This window comes from Lampetra planeri, chromosome 19, assembly GCF_965212315.1.
Source record: "Lampetra planeri chromosome 19, kcLamPlan1.2.h2, whole genome shotgun sequence".
NCBI lineage: Eukaryota > Metazoa > Chordata > Hyperoartia > Petromyzontiformes > Petromyzontidae > Lampetra > Lampetra planeri.
Window position 1 is genome coordinate 9,817,101 of NC_136125.1, and position 20,694 is coordinate 9,837,794.

General features: G+C 45.0%; 1 protein-coding gene across 1 annotated transcript in view; it reads left to right on the plus strand.

The window, feature by feature from the left end:
- Positions 1 to 17,789, plus strand: part of LOC144724085 (FRAS1-related extracellular matrix protein 2-like) — a 130,337-nt gene extending 112,548 nt beyond the window's left edge. The window contains exons 16-24 of the mRNA XM_078602951.1: positions 1,372 to 1,703; positions 2,279 to 2,471; positions 6,112 to 6,216; positions 7,075 to 7,202; positions 8,108 to 8,242; positions 9,788 to 9,914; positions 10,740 to 10,927; positions 12,548 to 12,694; positions 13,734 to 17,789. Of these exons, the coding sequence (XP_078459077.1) occupies positions 1,372 to 1,703; positions 2,279 to 2,471; positions 6,112 to 6,216; positions 7,075 to 7,202; positions 8,108 to 8,242; positions 9,788 to 9,914; positions 10,740 to 10,927; positions 12,548 to 12,694; positions 13,734 to 14,306 (1,928 nt within the window). The 3' untranslated portion in view covers positions 14,307 to 17,789. The remainder of the gene's footprint in view (positions 1 to 1,371; positions 1,704 to 2,278; positions 2,472 to 6,111; positions 6,217 to 7,074; positions 7,203 to 8,107; positions 8,243 to 9,787; positions 9,915 to 10,739; positions 10,928 to 12,547; positions 12,695 to 13,733) is intronic.
- The last annotated feature ends 2,905 nt before the right edge of the window (positions 17,790 to 20,694 follow it).

Below are 20,694 nucleotides of genomic sequence, written 5' to 3' on the forward strand. Positions count from 1 at the left end.
ACGGAGCGGAGCTGCTCTCTTCACGTTTTTATTAATACCGCTTTTTAGCTTTCATGAAAAGGAAATTACAATATATCTTTTTTTACTTCTAATTAAAGTGTTGCTTTAATGTGTGCATATTTTTCAAGCTATTAACTTTGATTGCCGTTTTTGTTTGTATACAACCAAAATGCGTAATACCATTGTTTCCTAAGCGTTGTGTCACTGCGAGATATTTTACACACATAAACCGCCCCTATGATGCGATTTTTTTACCCACTGCTCAATTTAAGTTCACCTCATGACCCCTGCCGAAGCACCTTGTTGACGCCCTGGAGAATCATGGCCCACAGTTAAGAAATCCCTGCCGATGTCGACCCAGGCCTGGCCTTATGGGCGGGCAATCACAGTGGTGGCCCAGGACACGAAGCTCTGAGGGAAGTTGCCAGAAATGTCAAAAAACAAAGGTGCAATGGATAACACACGAGTCACGTGACTTGCACAATGTCTTGACGTTTTCGCTTCACGTGCTGCGAGCTTCTTCGGGAACTGAATTGAGCAGAATTCTAGATTTGAAGCTTTCGTGACTGCAAGGATTCATATTCTTAGGTTTTTTTCGGTAAAGTCACGTAGGTGACGGTCCCACCTGATGACGGAGACTTGTGTTGCCTCCGAAACGTCGTGATTTTTATTTTAATTTACTTTTATTAATTTAAATGTTTTACCTACGTGACTTTACCGAAAAAAAAAACCTAAGAATATGAATTGAGCAGCTCGTTTTCTCTCGATGTTACATCGCTGCCGGCTGCTGCTGGTGCCACCAACCCTTGAGACCGATCGAGGGAGAATGCGAACAGCTAAAATCAGTTCCTGAAGAAGCTCCCAGCACAGCATGTCGTGCGAAACGTCGGACATCAACCCATGCAACGCGCGATACGAACCCGGCAATACAACGAAGAGCGCATGCAGGACGATCGTAAAAATCTACGCAATGGCATTCTCAAGTAATACCTAGAAAATTATTACTTGAGAATCATTTTCATGGGGTCCCCAAATTCTTTCTTTACCACATTTACATTAAGGCAGGGCCTGTGTACGTATGTTTGTTGAACTTCTTTTGCACCATACGTAGCCAACCCTGCTAATCGGAGGGGCGGGGCAAGGACAACACAGCCACAAAAAGCAGTTGAGCTGCACGTCATGTGCTGGATCTACCGGCATCGCGACATCATTCCCAGGAGTGGCCACGCTGGTTCAGACATCACTCACCACTGGTGTTAGCCACGGCCCGGAATCGAACTCAGGTCGACGGGTTTCACGTCGCTCTAGAAATCACACGACGGCTCCTACGGCTGCAGCCACGCACCTGTAACGCCTCGCTCACCTCGGCAGGGATGCTGCCGGTCATCTCCACGAGGGCCCTCTCCAACTTCGAGCTGACGCTGAGCCCCGACGGGACGCGCGTCGGCAACCACAAGTGCTCGAACCTGGTGGACTACGACGAGCTGCAGACGCGTCACGGCTTCCTGACGGACGCCACCAAGAACCCCGAGGTGATCGGTGAGACGTCGCCGTACCAGTACAGCGCGGGCCTTCGCTCGGCCGCGACGCTGCGCTTCTACCGCAACCTCAACCTGGAGGCGTGCCTCTGGGAGTTCGTCTCCTTCTACGACATGTCGGAGCTTCTCACCGAGTGCGGGGGCAGCATCGGCACCGACGGCCAGGTACGGGCGGCGACCTCGGGCCCTGCGCTGGCGTGTTCGACGCTTGTTGCCGAGGTTCGCGGTTCGAATCCACCGGCCGCCCTCGTAATTACTGCGCGTGCGTAATGCGCAGAACGATACCCATGGTCTGATTCACTACGTCCCCTGGTATGCAGTAGGTCGTGGGTTCGATCCTGATCCTGACGCCTGCTGTACGTTTGAAGTTTGCATGTTTCTCTCCCCGTGGTCGTGTGGATTTTTCTCCGGGTTGTCTGGGTTTTCCCCTCCACATTTAGAAACAACATACATTTAAAGTATTTGGCTGCTATACATTTCCACGCGATAAGCCACTTCGTTGAGCTATCATTTGTGGCCAGGCCGCTTCTGAAAAAGAGCTACATAGCTCAGTGGGCCATACCTGGTAAAGTCTAAAGTGTAGTTTAGATTAACTGCAGGGTACCCATTTAAACCGCTGGGTGGAGTGGAGGTTAAGGTCCTCTCGTTTCTATTGCCACGCCAGGAGATTGAGCCGATGACACGTGATTTATGTCCGGTGTGCTACATAACCATTGCACCAACGGTCCCTCCCTATCCAGGTCCTGAACCTGGTGCAGTCGTACGTGACGCTGCGCGTGCCGCTCTACGTCTCCTACGTCTTCCACTCGCCCGTCGGCGTCGGAGGTTGGCAGCACTTCGACCTGCAGTCCGACATGAGGCTCACGTTCGTTTACGACACGGCCATCCTGTGGAAGGACGGCATCGGCAGTCCACCCGAGGCCGAGCTGCAAGGTACACGAGTGTCCTCGGAAAGCATCGACAGAGGGAGCGATCGCTCCGCACACATGTGTAGAGGAGAGCCGACACAAGATTGCAGGGGTTTCGTCTTTTAATCCTTTTCTCACATCCACACCTGTCCCCAGCCGTCCCAATCTCGTTCCTGCCAAAGGCCCCCTTCTTCCCGCCCGTTCTCCCCTTATATCTCCTCGATCACCCCTCTCACTAACCCTCCTATATTGGTGGGAATCCTTCCCCTGACACCCCTACACATGCACATCCCCGTAAAGCCACCTCCGTATAGCACCTCCGATTTGCGTGGTTGGCTGTGGACGGTGCGAAATGAGTTCAACATAGATGCACACATACACACTGTTGGGACAAGTGCTGTTAGCGAGCACTTATGAAGGCTAGAATGGTGCATGAGGTACACATGCAAGGTTGAGTAAACCTACGGGAATTATTTAGATATTCATCACTATTGTTGGCCGTGAGCGGGAATTGAACTCAGGTCGAAGGGTTTTGGAGCGAAGCGTGCTAAGCACTACACTGATGGCTCCCTAAATGGCTACTTCGACACAGGGAGTCTGACTCACCCCTGCAGTCACATAGATGGCGGGAGAGCTTTGATTCATTTACTTGCAGTCATAGGTTAAACGCAGTGATTAAAATCTAACGCGACTCCATGTTCTATCAAGCGTTGGAGAAACACTCATTGCTGTTCGTGGCCCGGAGTCACTCATTCCACTGTTCATTGCACATTTGCATGACGAGACCTCGTGTGTCTGCAGCACAATCACTGTTATCTTCCCACAGAGTGGCACTTGTTTTGCCGACCCTGGGAGGATGATGGGCTGAATTTACTGCGATTCATGTTTTTTTTATATATTTGATTATATTTTCTAATTTATTCCAAATGTACTATTGGCACCATCATGAGACAAAGAATCCATGCGGAAATCTCGCAGAGCAGCGCTCCCCATTTGCCCATCATGTTGGAGAATGTCACGTGCAGAACCGATCTTGCATAGAACTTTATTCCTTTCACAGTCGGGGGCTTACACCCTGCCAATAAATTACCACATGACAGTCAAACCAAATGTTTTGCATTCAGAGAGCTTGAATTTATCCACATCAGATTCAGTGTTGTGATTTTTTTGTGAAGTCATTGGCCGCGCGGATTTGTGCCCAGGACCCCAACACTCTGACTTCTCGGCACACCCGGTCATCTCCGCCCGACTCTGCGTTAATCACCCGAAGCGTGGCCCCACCCAGTCAGTTTTCAATTCCTGGATTCCTCCCACTCCAATCATAAACATAGTGTTGCAGACTTGGAGAAACTTCGCTGGGTACCCACGGCTTCATTATACATGTTATGCGCTAGCTGGGGGCCCCTTAAGTGGTTTCTTGCCCGGGGCTCATGGAAACCTCAAGTCTCTTTCAGCCCCTTGACTCAACCCAGACTCCTCCACTGGCGGTGGGTCGTTCAATGCATTTTTGAAATTGAATCTCCAAAGCAGCTTATTTTGACAATAGCCCTTTGGGCCACACATGGGCTGATCACACTGCATTCTCTAAATGAAGCCACAGCATGGCTCCATTTCGCCACTGTAAGCGCTGCATTGCGTTAAGATGCCGCGTCGGTTGCTGCATTATTTCTAGATTTGAAGCTTTCGTGACTGCAAGGATTCATATTCTTAGGTTTTTTCGGTAAAGTCACGTAGGTAAAAATTTAAAAGAAAAATGAATAAAAGTAAAATAAAAATAAAATAAAAATAACTTTTATTTATTTTTATTTTAAATTTTTACCTACGTGACTTTACCGAAAAAACCTAAGAATATGCTGCATTATTGTCGCACATCAACGATGGTGGTTGCACTGTTTTTTTGGAATTCCTCTTTTTTTCGTTATTTTCTCACAATTTTATCCCGATTGCCCTTTGAGTATCATGTCGGGAGATGAAGAATGAATTTGCATTCCACATAGAGCAGTGCTGAAAGAGCAATGCAACCCTTCACGTTAAAGAACTGACCACACAATTTAATATCACAGAGCTACCACTGAGATCCCTTCAACTGACCCCTGACCCACACAACACGGGGCAGCTGTTTTACACCCGCTCTGCATGTGAAAGTATTGTTCGTAGCATGACAGTGAAGCCGATATTTGAACTATCAGAGCTGGAATTTATCCAAATTAAGGGGTTTCAGCACTCTCTCCTGGGACATGCATCGACATTGTCTAGGTTATGATGACGGTTGCAGTGCAACCAAGATGGTCGTCCCAACCGATAACCAAACAAGATCATACATACAACACATTTCATCTCTACATTGTACTGTAATGTCCAATGCTAAAATGTATTCACTATGAATCGTAATGGGTAGCCAACGTTGCCCACTCTATAGCAACTTTAGTGTCACACTCCATGGGAGGTACATTGTGTTAACTGAAGATGGGGATATTTAATTGTTAAATGTTTAACACGAAACTTAAAAAAAAGAATTAGAACTGTAAAACCACCCATCTTATGGTCTAAAATTAGAAATTGTTTTTGTACAGATTTTACTGTATTTGCAATGTTCAACTTCATAGCTTTTCTAGAAAATAATTACAATTTACATCGGAGACTCAGTCAGTCACAGGCATTTCTATCCATTAGATATTATAAATGCCACTAATAAATCAACAACAGCTGCACATCGATGGCTTGTTTATCATTTAGAGCAATGCACTTAATTATTCGTGTCTACGCAATTCACAACCTTACCTGACCTGATATTCTAATTGCATTCACGCAGTAGTTATGATGCCCTGCTGTCTGTAATTAATGTTGGGAGAAGCAACGAGCTGCATCCTGTTGTGCATTCATAGTACCTCCAGAGAGTGGGTTGTTTTCATCCACCACTGCACAAGCCATTGTCAGCAAATTACAATTACTAGGGACGTTTAATTTTTTCTATCCCTGTACCTGTCCATTATATCAACATTTATCGTTTATAACTTGTGTAAAATGGCACATTTTCCAGCTATCAAATCCATTCCATTAAGGTTTGTTAATTAACATATTTGTATTACATGCATTAATGAACCACATTAAATATTCATGTTGTAGCTTGAAGATAACTCAAACGTGAGGCAGACATGTGTCAGTGCAATTGACCAAACATCCTAATGCAGGATCCTCCTGGGGAAGAGTCTTTAGACTCGGTGACGAGATGTTAACTACCTCGTCTGGTATGCAGGAGGTCATGGGTACGATCCCGACCCCTGTATACTTGCAGTTTGCATGTTCACCTTGTGGTTGCTTAGATTTTTCCGTGGGTCTTCTGGTTTTTCCCTCCACATTTAGAAGCATTTGTCTGCTATGAATTTCCACGTTACGATAAGCCACTTTCGTTGAGCTATCATTTGTGGCCAGGTTTCTTCTGAAAAAAAATGTAGTTGAGTATCTTGGCCTCCTCTTCTATAGTAGCCAGACAGTTTGGGAGAAATGCGAGTGACCCACACTTTTTGCCCACGACATGCTGGGTGGCCAGAGGTGGGGGGGGGGGGAATTTAAGAATCTTGCAACATTGTTTCAACTTCCGCGCTGGGGAAAAAAAAATCGTTTTGTATTTCACATGTGAACACGCGTGTCCGTGTGCTGTTCAGGCGCATTGTACCCTACCAGCATGCGCATCAATGGAGAGGGGCGACTGGTGGTGAACTTCCGCACCGAGGCACGATTCCGAGGCCAGTACGTGATGGCCCATCCAGGTAAACTCCTTCACAGAGTCAAAGCAAAGTAGGACGACGTCTGCCGCACTTGCAGCTTTCGCAAAGGCTGCGCCGTGTCTACATTTACTTTGTGTCAGGGTGACTGCCTTCTGCTGGTCCTGTTGGGATCGTCCTCTTTTTGTGCGAGCTATCCCCGGGGCATTACATCTCTTCTGGGTTTTGTCAGTAGCGTATGAATACATCATGCAGGGCAATGCTAGCACATTCAGTTCTCCTTTATTCCCGTGTTGTTAGATATTCTTATTCCCATGATATGCCCTGTTTTTTTTTTATACCGTCGTATACACCTTAGAGGTGGCAACCCTACTTTGTATGTTAATGTGATTGTGTTACAAGTCACTGACTGTCGAAAGACTGTCGTGCATGCAAGTGCTATATAGCATACGGTGCAAGATGAGAGATAATTGTCGAGGTTAAACCAAACAAGCGCTGGCAATTCCACATTCCCATGGCAGGAGCCAGTTTTAACGATGATGAACCCACTGTTAATTGACTACTCGTTTTATTGCCCCCCGAGCCGACGATAGTCGGAGAAACCCGCAACTGTGATGTCAACACACACAAGCTCAAGTTCAAGTTAATTTATTAAGCTGTTGATTACGACAACCTAAATCAGTGTTGCTCGGCCGATAACAAAATATATATATATATACACGATAGAAATTTGTGTTTTAACATCTTAACAACTGTTGCCAGAAAAAAGGGAAAAACCTATTCTCATATTTCGGTACTGGCAAAGGATGTCCCATGATGATATATATATACACGTTGTAAAAATGTGTCTCCTTTACATTTGAAGCATCATTTATTCATTTATTTCCAACAAATTCCACCCAGGTACACCTCTGACTTCCATGGTGATGTCGGCGGACCACCCGGGCCTCACGTTCACACTGTCGCTGGTGCGGAGCGAGCCCTCCTACCACCAGCCCGAGCAGCAGTGGAGCTTCATCTCCGACTTCGCGGTGAGGGCGGCGCGGACGTACACGTGGGATAATCTGTCACACTGCAGTCACGCGCGGATCGTCGCACTTGGCACGGCATTGCAGCAGGACCCTGCGGGTCGTCGTTGCCGTAGTAGAGCGTGTGTCCTGCAGGCTGATTTTCGTCTTTAGTTTACCGGAGTAAAAGCAGGGACATTGCAAATCTGAAAAATATTGAAACGCGGCTTCAACGGTATTTTGTGTGTGTGTGGGATGTTTTGTTCATTATGCACAAACATGTGTGTTTTTTATTTGCATCGTGAATTGGTGCGTGATCTCCTTAGTTCAGGGTTACATGGATTTAAATGGATACTAATTGTATCATCTCAAACCAGAGCTGTAAATTATCAATAAACCACGTGCAATATCATAACGGCTCAACAGGAAACTGCCCTTACAAAAAAATATGTCTAGGCCGTTGGCGTTCAATGCCCACAAAGATTTTCGAAGATGGAACGCGTATGAACACATCTACGAGCAACTTAAAAGCGCTGCCCGTTGCCATGCTACCATTGAGTTATCATTGTTGAATACACACGTGATTTCAAAGTATAGATTTGTCATATTGAGCTCGTAGCACAATGTATTCTTAGACTGCATGCCGAGAATACATCAAGTCACCTCTCATCGCGTCTCCATTATTTACTTATTACCCTTTACAGAAGCGAAAAAACACTTTCTCCGTGTCGACACTTTGGCGTCAGTTTTTTTTTTCCAGCCGGCGCTCGGATGCCTCCGCTGTCAATTTTCCCCGAGGATTTTCTCGGGATTACCTTTTTGCGAAGGTGGCGTTTCGAGCCTCCACGGGCTCCCATCAAGCTCGCGGCCATAACGGAGGGCTCTCGTCCAATTGATGGGTCGGCGTCTCTTCGTCTTTATCGGCGCAGGTGCGAGACTACTCCGGCACGTACACCGTCAAGCTGGTGCCGTGCACCTCGGCGCCCAGCCAGGAGTACAGCATCCCCATCATCTGCAACCCGCGCGAGCCGCTCACCTTCGATCTGGACATCCGCTTCCAGCAGGTGCGAGGCCAGTCACGTGACCGCAACAGATGACGCTCGCGAACTTTCCTCTAACCACCATCACCTCGTCGCCTTAGGGGTCGTCCTTAAATGACGTCACACACCTGGGGGGGGGGGGGTCAGACATTCGTGACGATGTGTGACGAGGGAGGGGGGTTTGAGAAATGTGACGTCAAATCAAAATTAGCAACTTTAAATAATATAGAAAACACGTTCTACTTAATTAACTAGACTTTTTTTAATAAATGTTTTCTCCTACAACATCAGAGTGCAGCGCCACATTAAATACGCACTACAATGACAATAGTTTAAAGCGATTTGAAGCATGTTATATTTTGGGGGGGGGGGGGGGGCAGAGCTTTGTGACTTCATATTTGAGGGGGGGGTCTGACTTTTTGTGACGTCGCGTGACGAAGGGGGGGGGGTCAGAAATCGTCCAAAATTGCGTGACGTCATTTATGGACGGCCCCTTAGTCATAAATGTGTTTACCCTATTCATCGCTTTGTGACGCAAGCGTTTCCAGTGTTTTAAAGAAAAAGTCGGGGGGGAGGGAGGTGGGGGGGGGTTTGTGTCTTATATTGTGGCCTTCATTGTCATTCGTAGCCACTTTCACCGGTACACGTGTGACCAGATTTGAATAACTTTATTTCTAGATTTGAAGCTTTCGTGACTGCAAGGATTCATACTCTTAGGTTTTTTCGGTAAAGTCACGTAGGTAAAAATAAATAATAAATAATAAAAAGGATAAAAATAATAATAGAAATAAAATAAAAAATCACGACGTTTCGGAGGCAACACAAGTCTCCGTCATCAGGTGGGACCGTCACAGCTAAATTTACTGTATCAAGTGATATATAACTTTATTGGCACTGGCTAGTCGACAACTCTATTGCCATCAGACGCACATGTCTTGGACTTATTGTAAGATGCACTTTATATTCCCTGGCATTCCCTCTATATTTATTTTTGTTATATTTTACGCGACTGTTTCCTGATTTCCAGGGAAGTCGAATTTTTTAAAGATTTTTTTTAGTTTCGAGATGCCTTACTTTTCGGAGCGTCTTATAATCCAGAGACTATGGTCGCATTTGACGCGCAAATCCCAAAGAAGCGCCTAAAAAAAAATCTAACTCTGCCCTGGCGTGCTTGGAGCTACAGTCTTAACAAAATGTCTTACCATAACAGTGGAGGCTGAGTTGTTATTACAGCAGAGGCTGCTTTTACTGCACTTTAAAAATGTAAGTTGAGATATTGCAAGAGTTATTTCTGGCTGTGTTAATATTTAAATCATCATTTTATTTGTTGAAACTGTGCAGCTGAGTTGTGTTTTCTGTCCTGTAACTCTCCTCGTATGGCTTAAAGATGAGTTCTCATGAAGGCAAAATGCATCCATGTCCTACTTTGGACCTTCTAATGCCATTCCTGAAGGCCTATTGGTCTAAATATTGCGCAGAATGTCTTCGGGAAAATATTCACACTTTACTTTTGTTCGAGTACACGTGTGGCTGTTTAACGAGGTTGTTTAATTGACGTGCGTTTTGCAGGTCAGCGACCCCGTGGCAGCAGAGTTCAGCCTCAACACGCTCATGTTCCTCTTGTCTAAGAAGGCCCTCTGGATATCTGATGGCTCCATGGGCTTTGGAGAGGGCAGCGATGTGGCCTTCACTGAAGGTACTTAGCGGGGTCACGAGGATTTAAGTATTAGCAGTGACCACAACAGACCATGTATTCATGATCAAGGTGTTCTGGGTTAGATCGCGTAGGTAAATATAAAGGTGTCGTAAACCCACCACCACCACCACTCGACACAGCCAATTAGAAAGATTTGTCACGTAAACGAAACGTGCCAATTCGTTACTATTTCTGCACACCAGTGTGTCGGAGAATAAACCCACAACATGCACAATTTGAGTACGACGCTTCGCTGCTGATTACAACCAGCTTCATCAAGCGATTTATGCGATCTACCCAGAAAAAAATATTGGTCGCGAAAACCTAGGTGTTAAACAGAGCACATATTTGTGATGTCCCTCATGTGCACGTACACCCTTTTTGTGTATCCGCTGCTGAATGAGGGCCTCGCACCATGCAGGTCGTGGGGGTTTATTTGACCGTATTTCACCGCGCTGATTGCGCATGGGTTGGTGAAGGCGGAAGCATCGACACGTGAGCATAAGAGAGGAAAGTGACGACCCAGTGGTTGAGACTGATGACAGAGTGGCAGCCAAAGGGGCGAGCACGTGCCTTCGAGTATGGCCACCACAGAGACGGAGCAATGAAATCGGCTCGTGTGCAGGTGCCGGGTAGATTGTTTACATTGCGGCACTCTGAGAGATTGCGATGGCTTGCGGAAAGGCTTTCGCCCAGGCATTGCTTTGATGAAGGCCGGCGGTGATAGTTGGAAATGACGAATGGAATAATCACGACGGGCGTTTAATTTTTCAGGTGGAAGCTCCTTCGCTTGACCCACCCAGCGCTGTCGCTTCACCCCCACAGGTGCCATAGTTTACGGCCGTGTCATGGTGGATCCTGTGCAAAACCTGGGGGACTCCTTCATCTGCAACATCGAGAAGGTGTTTCTGTGCACTGGTGCCGATGGATACGTGCCCAAGTACTTCCCCGAAAACCGGGAATATGGCTGCCTGGCTGATTCCCCTTCACTTCTCTACCGCTTCAAGATCCTGGTACGGAATGTGGGGGCAATGATATCTATTTTTATTATCACGGTTTCTGAACACAGTGACCAAAGGCCCAAAATGCTAAGCGGTCAACAACAAACAACACCGTTGAAGGTGTAAGAGATAAGAGTTAATCCCTTTTTTTTATTTGAGCAAGGTTATAAGAACTTTAGTGAAGGAGATCATAGGAGGGAATTCCAAAGTGGGGTAGTGTGGCCGTCTGGAATGCTCTTCCGATATAAGGACACCACTGGAGCTGTGCACTTTCAAATCTAGATTGGAAGCTCATCTCTTTAGAACAGCTTGTTGTTTAGTTTGTTGTCCTTCCCCCACGCCTACGATTAGCACAGTTGGCTACGTACGGTGCAAACGAAGATTTGCATACAAAAGGGAAGTGCTTTCACCAGATGTGTGTGGATTACACGTGGGACAATTCTTAACTCATTTAAATGAAAGGTAGAATTGATATTGGAAGTGTCATTAAAATCATCAGTAATGGCTCAGATTTTAATATTTTTAAACGAAAGTAAAATGATTGGATGTTATGCCACAAACATGTTTTGCCACGAAACATTTTGCTACAAAAAATATTTGACCACAAGTACGTGTGGTTAATGCAGACCTGGTGCATTGCAAAAAATATATCTATTTGATGTTTGAACATCTTAGCACCTGTTTTATTGCCAGAAAAGGTAAAGCCTCTTTTAATTCTTTCATTATTTTGATACTGGCATAAAAAGGTCCCAGAGACACTGAATACACTGCTTAAAAATCCAGAGGCTGCCGATTCGATCTCCTGGCACGGCAGTTTAAACAATGAACGCTTCTTGAATCTCGCACCCCTGTCCACCCAACGGTACAAATGGGTGCACAGTAGGTAGTTAATCAGCAGGTCGTGTGTGGTGGGGTAAAGTGTGGCTACTCCCACCTCTTCCAAGGCACCTGACCTGCGTGGAACAATCGTCAAAAACACCATCTAGAGATGTATTTCTAGCCGAGGCTCGGTAGCAGTGACTTGAGCAAGCAATCGCAGGCTTGCATGTTCTCCCCGTGGTCGCGTGGATCTTTCTCCAGGTCCTCCGGTGTTTCCCTCCACATTTAGAAACACCCGTTTAGAGCACTTGGCCGTTATACATTTCCACGTGATAAGCCACTTCGTTCAGCTATCATTTGTGAAAGCCACGTCGCTTCTGAAAAAGAGCTGTATAGCTCAGTGGGCCTTACCTGGTAAAATAAAAAATAGTATAGATGGTGGTGGTGTTTTTTTTAAATCCTTTATATTAAGTTCACTTGCGCGCTTGCTTGCTTGCTTACGACCGTGCAAATCTTTCGGTCGTTTTTTAACCAACTTCCCGTGATCCAATCGAGCTGATATTTTCCACACAGACTCGTTGTGCGTGACAATTACTTTTCGTGAAATTTTTTTCCAAAATTTTACACTTTTTAGGACAAAAATATTATATTTAATTACCAATTGCTTAATGGTTGCATGCAATCATCTGACCCATAGGTGGCAGCCATCTCAAGCCAGAGGACGAGAGGACTCTAGCCGCCACGCATATAAAGGATTTATAGTGAAAAACTTTGTTTTTACGAGTTAATTTTTTCTATCTTTTTTTCTCTCAGGACAAAGCGCAGCCCGAGACACAGGCGCACTCGTTCGGCAATGTGCCGTTCAACGCTCGCTTGGCTGCGGACGACCCCGAGGCCCTGCCCTTGGTGAGACAGCCCGGATCCGACGGATTCCGAGTCGACTCTTCCCCTCTCTTCCAGGTCAGTGCGAGTTCATGCACGTGTAGCGGTTAGCGCGCTGCGCTATAAACCTGGCGACCCGGGTTCGATTCCCGCACACGGCTAACACCAGTGACGATTATCTGAACCGGGTCCTGGGCCTCCCCTAGGTCGACTCAGCCTTAAATGAGTACCTGGCGCGGTGTGTAGTAAACATCGCCACTGGGGAGACAAAGGCGGTCGGGCGTGGTGCTGGCCACCCACCCCCTCGTGTGCCGTACCGGCCTTCATAGGTGCTCGCTAACAGCACTTGCCCCTACAGTCTGTTAAGGCTATACGGGAGATCTTTATCTTTGTATGCATGTAGCCTGGCACTTAGTGGCGAATGACGGTTGTTGTTGCATGCTTCGAGTAGTTGGGGAAGGGTCGGGGCTGGATGTGGGCATACGCTAAGTAAGCTACAGCTTAGTAGGGCCTCACATTATGAGGGGCACTTCGCAGTGCAAAAAAATATTATGCGAAGATTTAAGTTGTACGCAATCGGTTGAAAAATAAAGAAGATAGGGGACAAAAACTGTCTAAAACGGTTATTTTTATTCCAATATGACACAAATATACAGGCAGTCCTCGATGGGATCTCTTAAACTTTATATAGCTTAGGGCCCCAGCATGTCATAATCCAGCCCTTGGAAGGGGTATCGCAGTGGTCAATGAACGCAGTGTGCTGTGTGCGATTCCCGGCCACAGCTAACATTCATGACTGATATCAAAACATCCCCCTACGTCGACACAGGCTTAAATGAATTCTTGTGTGGTGTCAATACCGAAACTATCCACGAGTACTTCTCACCATTATCACCATTCACTCCCTTTCCTTTAGAGTCACACTTCCCTCTGCCCCTTTTCTTCCCTGAACCTTGCAGCCGATCACATGGCAGAATGATGCTGCTTTGATTGAGCCACCATATCCAGCATGTGTGACAATTACATTTCCTTACCATCACTCGTTGGCCAAAGCAATAATTTAATGACGAAAAGTGTATTTGCCGGGCGCTCTTGTGTTTCCGCGTGCCCTGCTCAGGTGACAGCGGGTCGCGAGTGGTACATCCACACCATCTACACGGTGCGCTCCCACGCCTCGTCCAACCGCGGCATCGGCAAGAGGAGCGTCGAGTACGCGCAGCACTCGCTCGTGGCCGCCGGCGCCGACTACGCCGCTCAAGGCTCCGGCGAGATGCTCGCGGCCGCGTCCCAGCAGCGGAGGCAGCGCCGAGACGCGGCCGGCGGCCACGACGCCCCGCCGCTGGTCCTCGACATCGGCGCATCCAACAACCGCGGCACCAACATGCAGCACATCGTCCTCGACCGCTCGGGCCGGCGGGTCAACACGGAGCGAGGGGGTGCGCCCGCCGACGGCACCTTCGAGCTGGCGCCGTCGGAGCGCGAGCCGCCGGGCAACGTGACCCCGGTGGTGACCGTGCTGGCCGTGCTGGTGCTGGCCGTGTGCGTGCTGCTCACGGTCGTGCTGCTGATGCGGCGCCGGCGGCAGGGGAAGAAGGAGATGAAGAAGGAGGCGGTGGCCAATGGCAATGGCAGCAGCGAGCCCATGGTGCCCAAGCAGGCCTGTGGGGCGGCTGACAGCTCGGAAGTTTGAGTGTCATCAGCACGTCCGCCGACTGTGGCCCCCCCCCATTCCCCGCTGCACTTTTGTTTGGGTCGCTACGCTATACTTATAAGACTTTGTCCACAGGTGATGGCTGGGTCTGATTTTTTTTTTTTTCCCCTCCTTTTTTTTTCGTTTGTAATATATATTGACAGTATTTTTATTCTGTTAAAAAGATGTTACAAAACCATTGCAATATGCAATTTTCAGGAATAACTACCGTTTCTTTGAATCGTGTCCTAAATAAATGACAAATACAACTCAGTTGCTGGAATCACGATTAAATGTGTAAATGAAAAAAAATGTAAGTGATCTTGCAAGCCAGACTATGGTAAAACTGAAGTAGCCATCACAAAGTGAAATAAGAAGTGGAGTTGAATAAATCTTTTTAAAAGCAAGCATTGAAAATGAAGCTTAAGTACTGCGCAAATTATTCTATTTTTTAAAACTGTACGTGTCTGAGACCAGTACATTTTTATGTACCACATAGAAACAACGATATCAGAGTCATTACTGAAAACTTACATTTTTTTAAAATACGATTCATTAAAAAAAAGATTGAATTTCTATAACCACAAGTCAACAAAATGTTTATACACATGGCTATTAACTGCAGAAAATGCATTGCCGCTAACTTGAACTTCACATGATGCGTATTTGCAGTCATGAGATCTTACGACGTCTTTTAAACTTTGGAATTTAGAGGCAATCTTTCACGTGACCTGTAGGGGCTCTTTCTAAACCTTCCAAAACATTCACTTTCCTTTGGTTTTCTTTTCTTCATCTGAAAGGTGACAGCTAATAGTTCTTGTTATGCAGTCCAAAGGCTTTATTGCAAAAATGTGCTAATCCATTTCGACAGAGAATTAAGAATTAATGAGGCTAAATGCTTTTGGCTCATTTTCACATATTCTTTGTAATAATGACATGCTTGGACTAATTCATGACGAATTAGAACCTTTTGTTTTCGATAAATAGCTGGCAATTAGGCAGCCTTGTGCGTAGCTAATTAATAAGAAAAAAGTATGTTTATGATTCTGACCCAAGTGAACATAAGCACTGCATATTATTTAGTTTCACTGTGGCCGTCTCTTAATCTGAGGGATTTGTGATAATACTGTATTAATTACAGAGCAAAGCATGCTGCTTTATACTTAATACCCTGTGCTATTAACACGTTAACAAATGGCTTACTGTTGAAGCATTTTGAACAAGGGATAGACTGATGACATGCACCATCGGCTAATTAGTTTGCTTGATTAATGAGAAATACAATTTTTGGGTTTTTAAATAATTAATGTCGAGAGGCGTAAAGCATTGTCATTTATAGTGCAATATTAATACACGTCTAAGCCATCCACAAAAAAAACTATACTATAAGGTTTATGTGAATAATTAACAAAAAAACCTTTAATCTACCCAAGGGAAATTTACGAATGCCATATCAAACCAACCATCCCACGGTCAGCAAGCTTGTACTGTTTAAGTTCTCCATGAAACTAAACACGCATTTCTACTTTGAAAGGGCTCTTACAAACGTTCAGTCCATTTCTTCCTGGTGGCCTAATAGCCGTGGGTAGAATAGCATGACAAGGGTTCATCGGCAAGCGATGGTCGCATGCTCATCTGTCTATCCCCTGACATTTACATGGAAAGTTTCGAATATGTCGTGGTGTACACCACCACCAATCTCACCTAGAATAAAGCCTCGGCCCACATTCGCATCTTGACGAAAGCATTGAAACACATCGCTATGGCAAGTTGTTTTTATTGTATTTTTGGCAGTGGAGACAATGATTGGCACGTTTTTTTTGCCAAACATCTGACAAAAAAAGCATTTTTTTTTCAACATGTGAATCGGACCAGGCATTCAAAGGGAAGTTCCACCGTTGATGAAGGCCCCAAGTTGCATGCAATTACAATTTGGATTTATAATCAATCCAAATGGTGAAATGATTGGCAACTTTGTCAAACATCCTCCACATTTGTTCGCCCAGCAGTTTAAATGGGTACAGCACAGTTAGTCGATCGGCAGGTCGTTTGTTGTGAGCGAAAGTGTGGGGACTCCCATCGCTTCCAAGACACCTGGCCAGTTTGGCAAAGTAGGCCAAATACCTTTAAGAGGGGCTCTCTCTCGTGCTTCGTGGAGGCATGGATAGACAAAAAATAGACTTTCTAACTTTAAACGTATGACAGCTTCTAAAGCACTCACAAATTGTGAATAGGCATGCCAATATAACGTGCAGTGTGCTATACACGTATCATGTAGTTTGTATGTGCAGCATCTGAGACCCCATTCATGGCCTTTTGCTATGGTCTCAAATATACTAAGGCTGCACCCGAACTCCAAATATCACAAATGAGGCACAAAGGGTGCAACGCTATTATTATTTAGTCATGCTTGGTGCTGGCCTTTGAAGGTGTGTTCACTTAAGAACTAAAATCACCTGCAGTACAACGTCACATATCCAATTCGCTGGGGACTGAGTTAGAGGTCGGATATGTAAAGAAGTCGGATAGGTGAACATCTGTAGGAATTGTCAGTTGCGTCGTGCGCTAATAGGTTACTAGACCGAAAATAAAGCGCAGACTGCTTTAAACGTGGGAGGATTCCTTGCTTCATAAATGTACACGAGATTAAGAAGAATGTAATCATCGTATGTGGAAAGGTCTGCGTTGTGAACGTCGATATGAAGTGACAGCTACATCAGGCACACTTAAATGGTGCACTGGGTCTGGGCGGTTGATTGGTCACGGTGGATGTGATGGTCGGATATGCGACTTTGTACTGTATTTAATGCACTTGCTTAACATGACAACATATATTATTTGTCACCTAGATTTAATCTGACAATTTTTTCTTCCAACAAAAAAGCTTGAACATAGTAGAAAGCGTTACAATAACAACTGACCTTAGCTCTCTTTTTTTTACCTCACTGTTGTAAGTTTTTTATAAAACGAAAACTATACAATTGTTGCGATTCTAATGGTGCTATTTTTAACATTGTCTAAGTGCCGTTTAGCCGCCGAATTGCATTGTTGTGAATTCCTGATAATTTCACATCAACCACATTGTTAAAATTTGTCTCCTAAAAATACTGTATTTTTAAACATGTCCATTTTATATTGGACTTTCGTGTCAATTCTTTTTTGCTATTGTATATTATTATATTCTAATGTGGTATCTGGCTAATACAGTAATTATTAAAATGAAAAGAAAACATACTTTTGTTTTGTACTTAAACAGATAAAGGTATCCCTTGGTTATTCCTTTTAAATAACATTGGCTTGGGGTCGGTCTGTATACGGTTAAGTAACTGAAAATTTATCATGAAAATAAGAACTTTCTTTTTATTTCGCTGCCCTTACTGGTACACATTTGCCAGTACAGTATTTGTTAATGTTTTCATATGTAAACACTGATGTGCAGTGCTGTGGACAACCACTTTTCAATAAAAGAGGCACATCCCAGTATATTGTCAGTGCTGGTGTTTTTTTCTGTCAGTCAGTTTGCATTACAGCCTGAGCTTGAAATACGTTATTCTTCATCAACCCCGCTTCATCCTAAACAAGTTTTGCAGTGTCAAGGTCAGGTATGTACCAATGATTATATGCAGACTTGCCAAGTCAATATACAACGTAGAGGTAATGATGGCCAAATGATCCTCGGTATCTTTTTTGCACGGTTTTGGATATTGGAGTGTTCGCTTCCATTAAAATTCCAAGTGTGACATTTGCCCCGAGATGCAATAGAGTACGCACTGGATATTGCCGATGCAGAGATGTGAGAGATAGTGCTTTTATAGGTTGAGTAGATGTTTACGGTGATATAAATCTGCTCTGGTCTGCAAAGAGCACTCACAAATAATTCAAGTCATTTAATGGGCATCATCAGTAGAATGGGTACACCAGTTAGTGGATCGTGTGGTGGAGTCACGTGTGGATACTCTCACCTCTTCTAATGCCTGACCAGCATGGAAGAGTAGGCCAAATCACACTCTAGAACTCCTTGTGGATGCCCTCCTGCCAAGTGGTGTGAGCAAGGAGTTAGAGGGCTACACCTTTGCTTTTACTTCACTTTGCATATCAAGGATTAAGCATTTCACCGATTGCTGCAATGCCATCATTGCTCAGTCATATACCCCAAGTTCTTGCACAGCTCTGGTATTGTGTAGGTGAAACACACAAGACAGAGAGATTTGCTTGGCTGAAGTATCCACTTACAGCAATACTCATCAACAGTAGTCCAGTTATTGGTACGGGTGGCCTCTAGGCTGGAAATGCAGAGGGCTTGGGTTGCGAGACACGTCACATGAGTGCACATGGATGGGACTTACAGCAGGCAAATCATTGATGAGGATGTTGACAATTGCCAGGACAATCAGAGGGGTCTCACAATCTGCAAGGGCATGCAGTGTCTGAAGGAGAAGCCCAATGTTTATTTTCGAGTGTGGCAAGACTTGGAACAACTTAGGCCTGCATGCCAGACTGTGTCATATGCCACTGCGAGGTCAAGGAAAAATGCACCTATCTTGATGGGACATTGGAACCTATTTTCCACATATCAGCGCAAGAAACTGAATACAGATGCCATGGCCAAAATGGAAGCCCACCTGGTTGATGCTCAAGATACTTTTGACAGGAGTTAAGATGTATTAACAGCACTAATCCCTGCAGTAACTGGAAACACAGTCCCAAGGAAGACAGAGGCTGGTTGCCCACGATGACTTTTAAATCCTCCCTTGACATCAAGAGCAATGGCTTTGGCTCACCCCCAGAATTGCTGCAGCCTACATTCTGACACAACACGAAAAAAAAACCCCGTGTTAACCGGTGCCAAGCGCTGGGGTTCAGGAGTTTAAAACGTTTAGGAGATATATATTACCTAAAGCCTCGTCAGGTGCCAGACATTAGGAGTGCTGAGTGCACTGAGTGGCAGTAAAGGGCCCAGAGGGAGGTTGATGTTCCTCACCTCCCATACCATACCTCGAAAGACAAAGATCCCCGGTATAGCCTTAACAGACTGTTGGGGCAAGTGCTGTTCGCGAGCACCTGGGAAGGCTGGCACGGCCCACGAGGAGGTGTGTAGCCAACACCACGCCTGTCTCCCAAGCGGTGATATTTACACACCGCACCAGGTACTCATTTGAGGCTGAGTCGACCTAGGGGAGGCCCAGGACCGGTTCAGATCATCATCACCGGTGTTGGCCATGAGCAGGAATCGTAGCGGAGTACGCTAGCCGCTACACTACAACTTTCACCATTCTCGGGGCTGATAACTTTGAAAACTTTTGGTGTTGTAGTGAAATAAACGTGTTTTGGTAAAACCATAGACTTTGTGAAAGTAATTCAAGAGACTGAGATCTGTCGGTACTAAAATGGGGGATATTGGGACTTAGGAGACAAGATTGCGTAATGTTTGTAATCCATAGTGTAGATACGATTCTACCCCCCAATTTTTTTTTTACATTTCCATCTTCGAGAGAAATAAAACCCCACTCTTAACATTGAGAACCTTATATTCTTGGTTCTTTCGGTAAAGCCACGTAGAAAGGGAAACAACAAAATAACACAAATATAAAACAATAAAAATTCTCACGACGTCTCGACTGCAACACAAGCAACCATCATCAGGTGAGTGAAATCCATGGCAAGAAAATTTGAAAAAAGTTTAAAAAAAAATTGAAAAAAGTTTTCTTGCTGTGGATTTCACACCTGATGATGGTTGCTTGTGTTGCAGTCGAAACGTCGTGAGAATTTTTATTGTTTTATATTTGTGTTATTTTGTTGTTTCCCTTCTACGTGGCTTTACCGAAAGAACCAAGAATATGAATCCCTGCAGTCACGAAAGCTTTAAATCAAAATTGATAACCTTGTCACTCCACTGCTGGATGAGGGCCCACCGCGCTTGCCCTGCGCCAGGATCGATTCAGATATCACTCGCCACTGATGTCAGCCGTGGCTCATAATCGATCTCAGGTCACACAGGACAATAACATTATTAGCACGAGTTAATTTGTAAAACCAAATTAGCATTATGCTAGTGGGCTGTGCAGCAAAAGCCACTGTATACAGGGTGGTCTAGATGACCCCTAATTGTTTAATTTTCCATATACATTTATGTTTTCAATCAGAATCTGTATTTACACTGGAGGAATCCGACAAGCCATGAAGCTCTTTTCACAGACGTCCAGCAAATAATTTTAGATTTGAAGCTTTCGTGACTGCAAGGATTCATACTGTTCGGGTTTTTTCGGTAAAGTCACGTAGGTAAAAAGAAAAAATAATATCATAATTTTAATATTATTATTTCTATTATTTGTATTATTTATTTTTACCTACGTGACTTTACCGAAAAAACCCGAAGAGTATGAGTCCA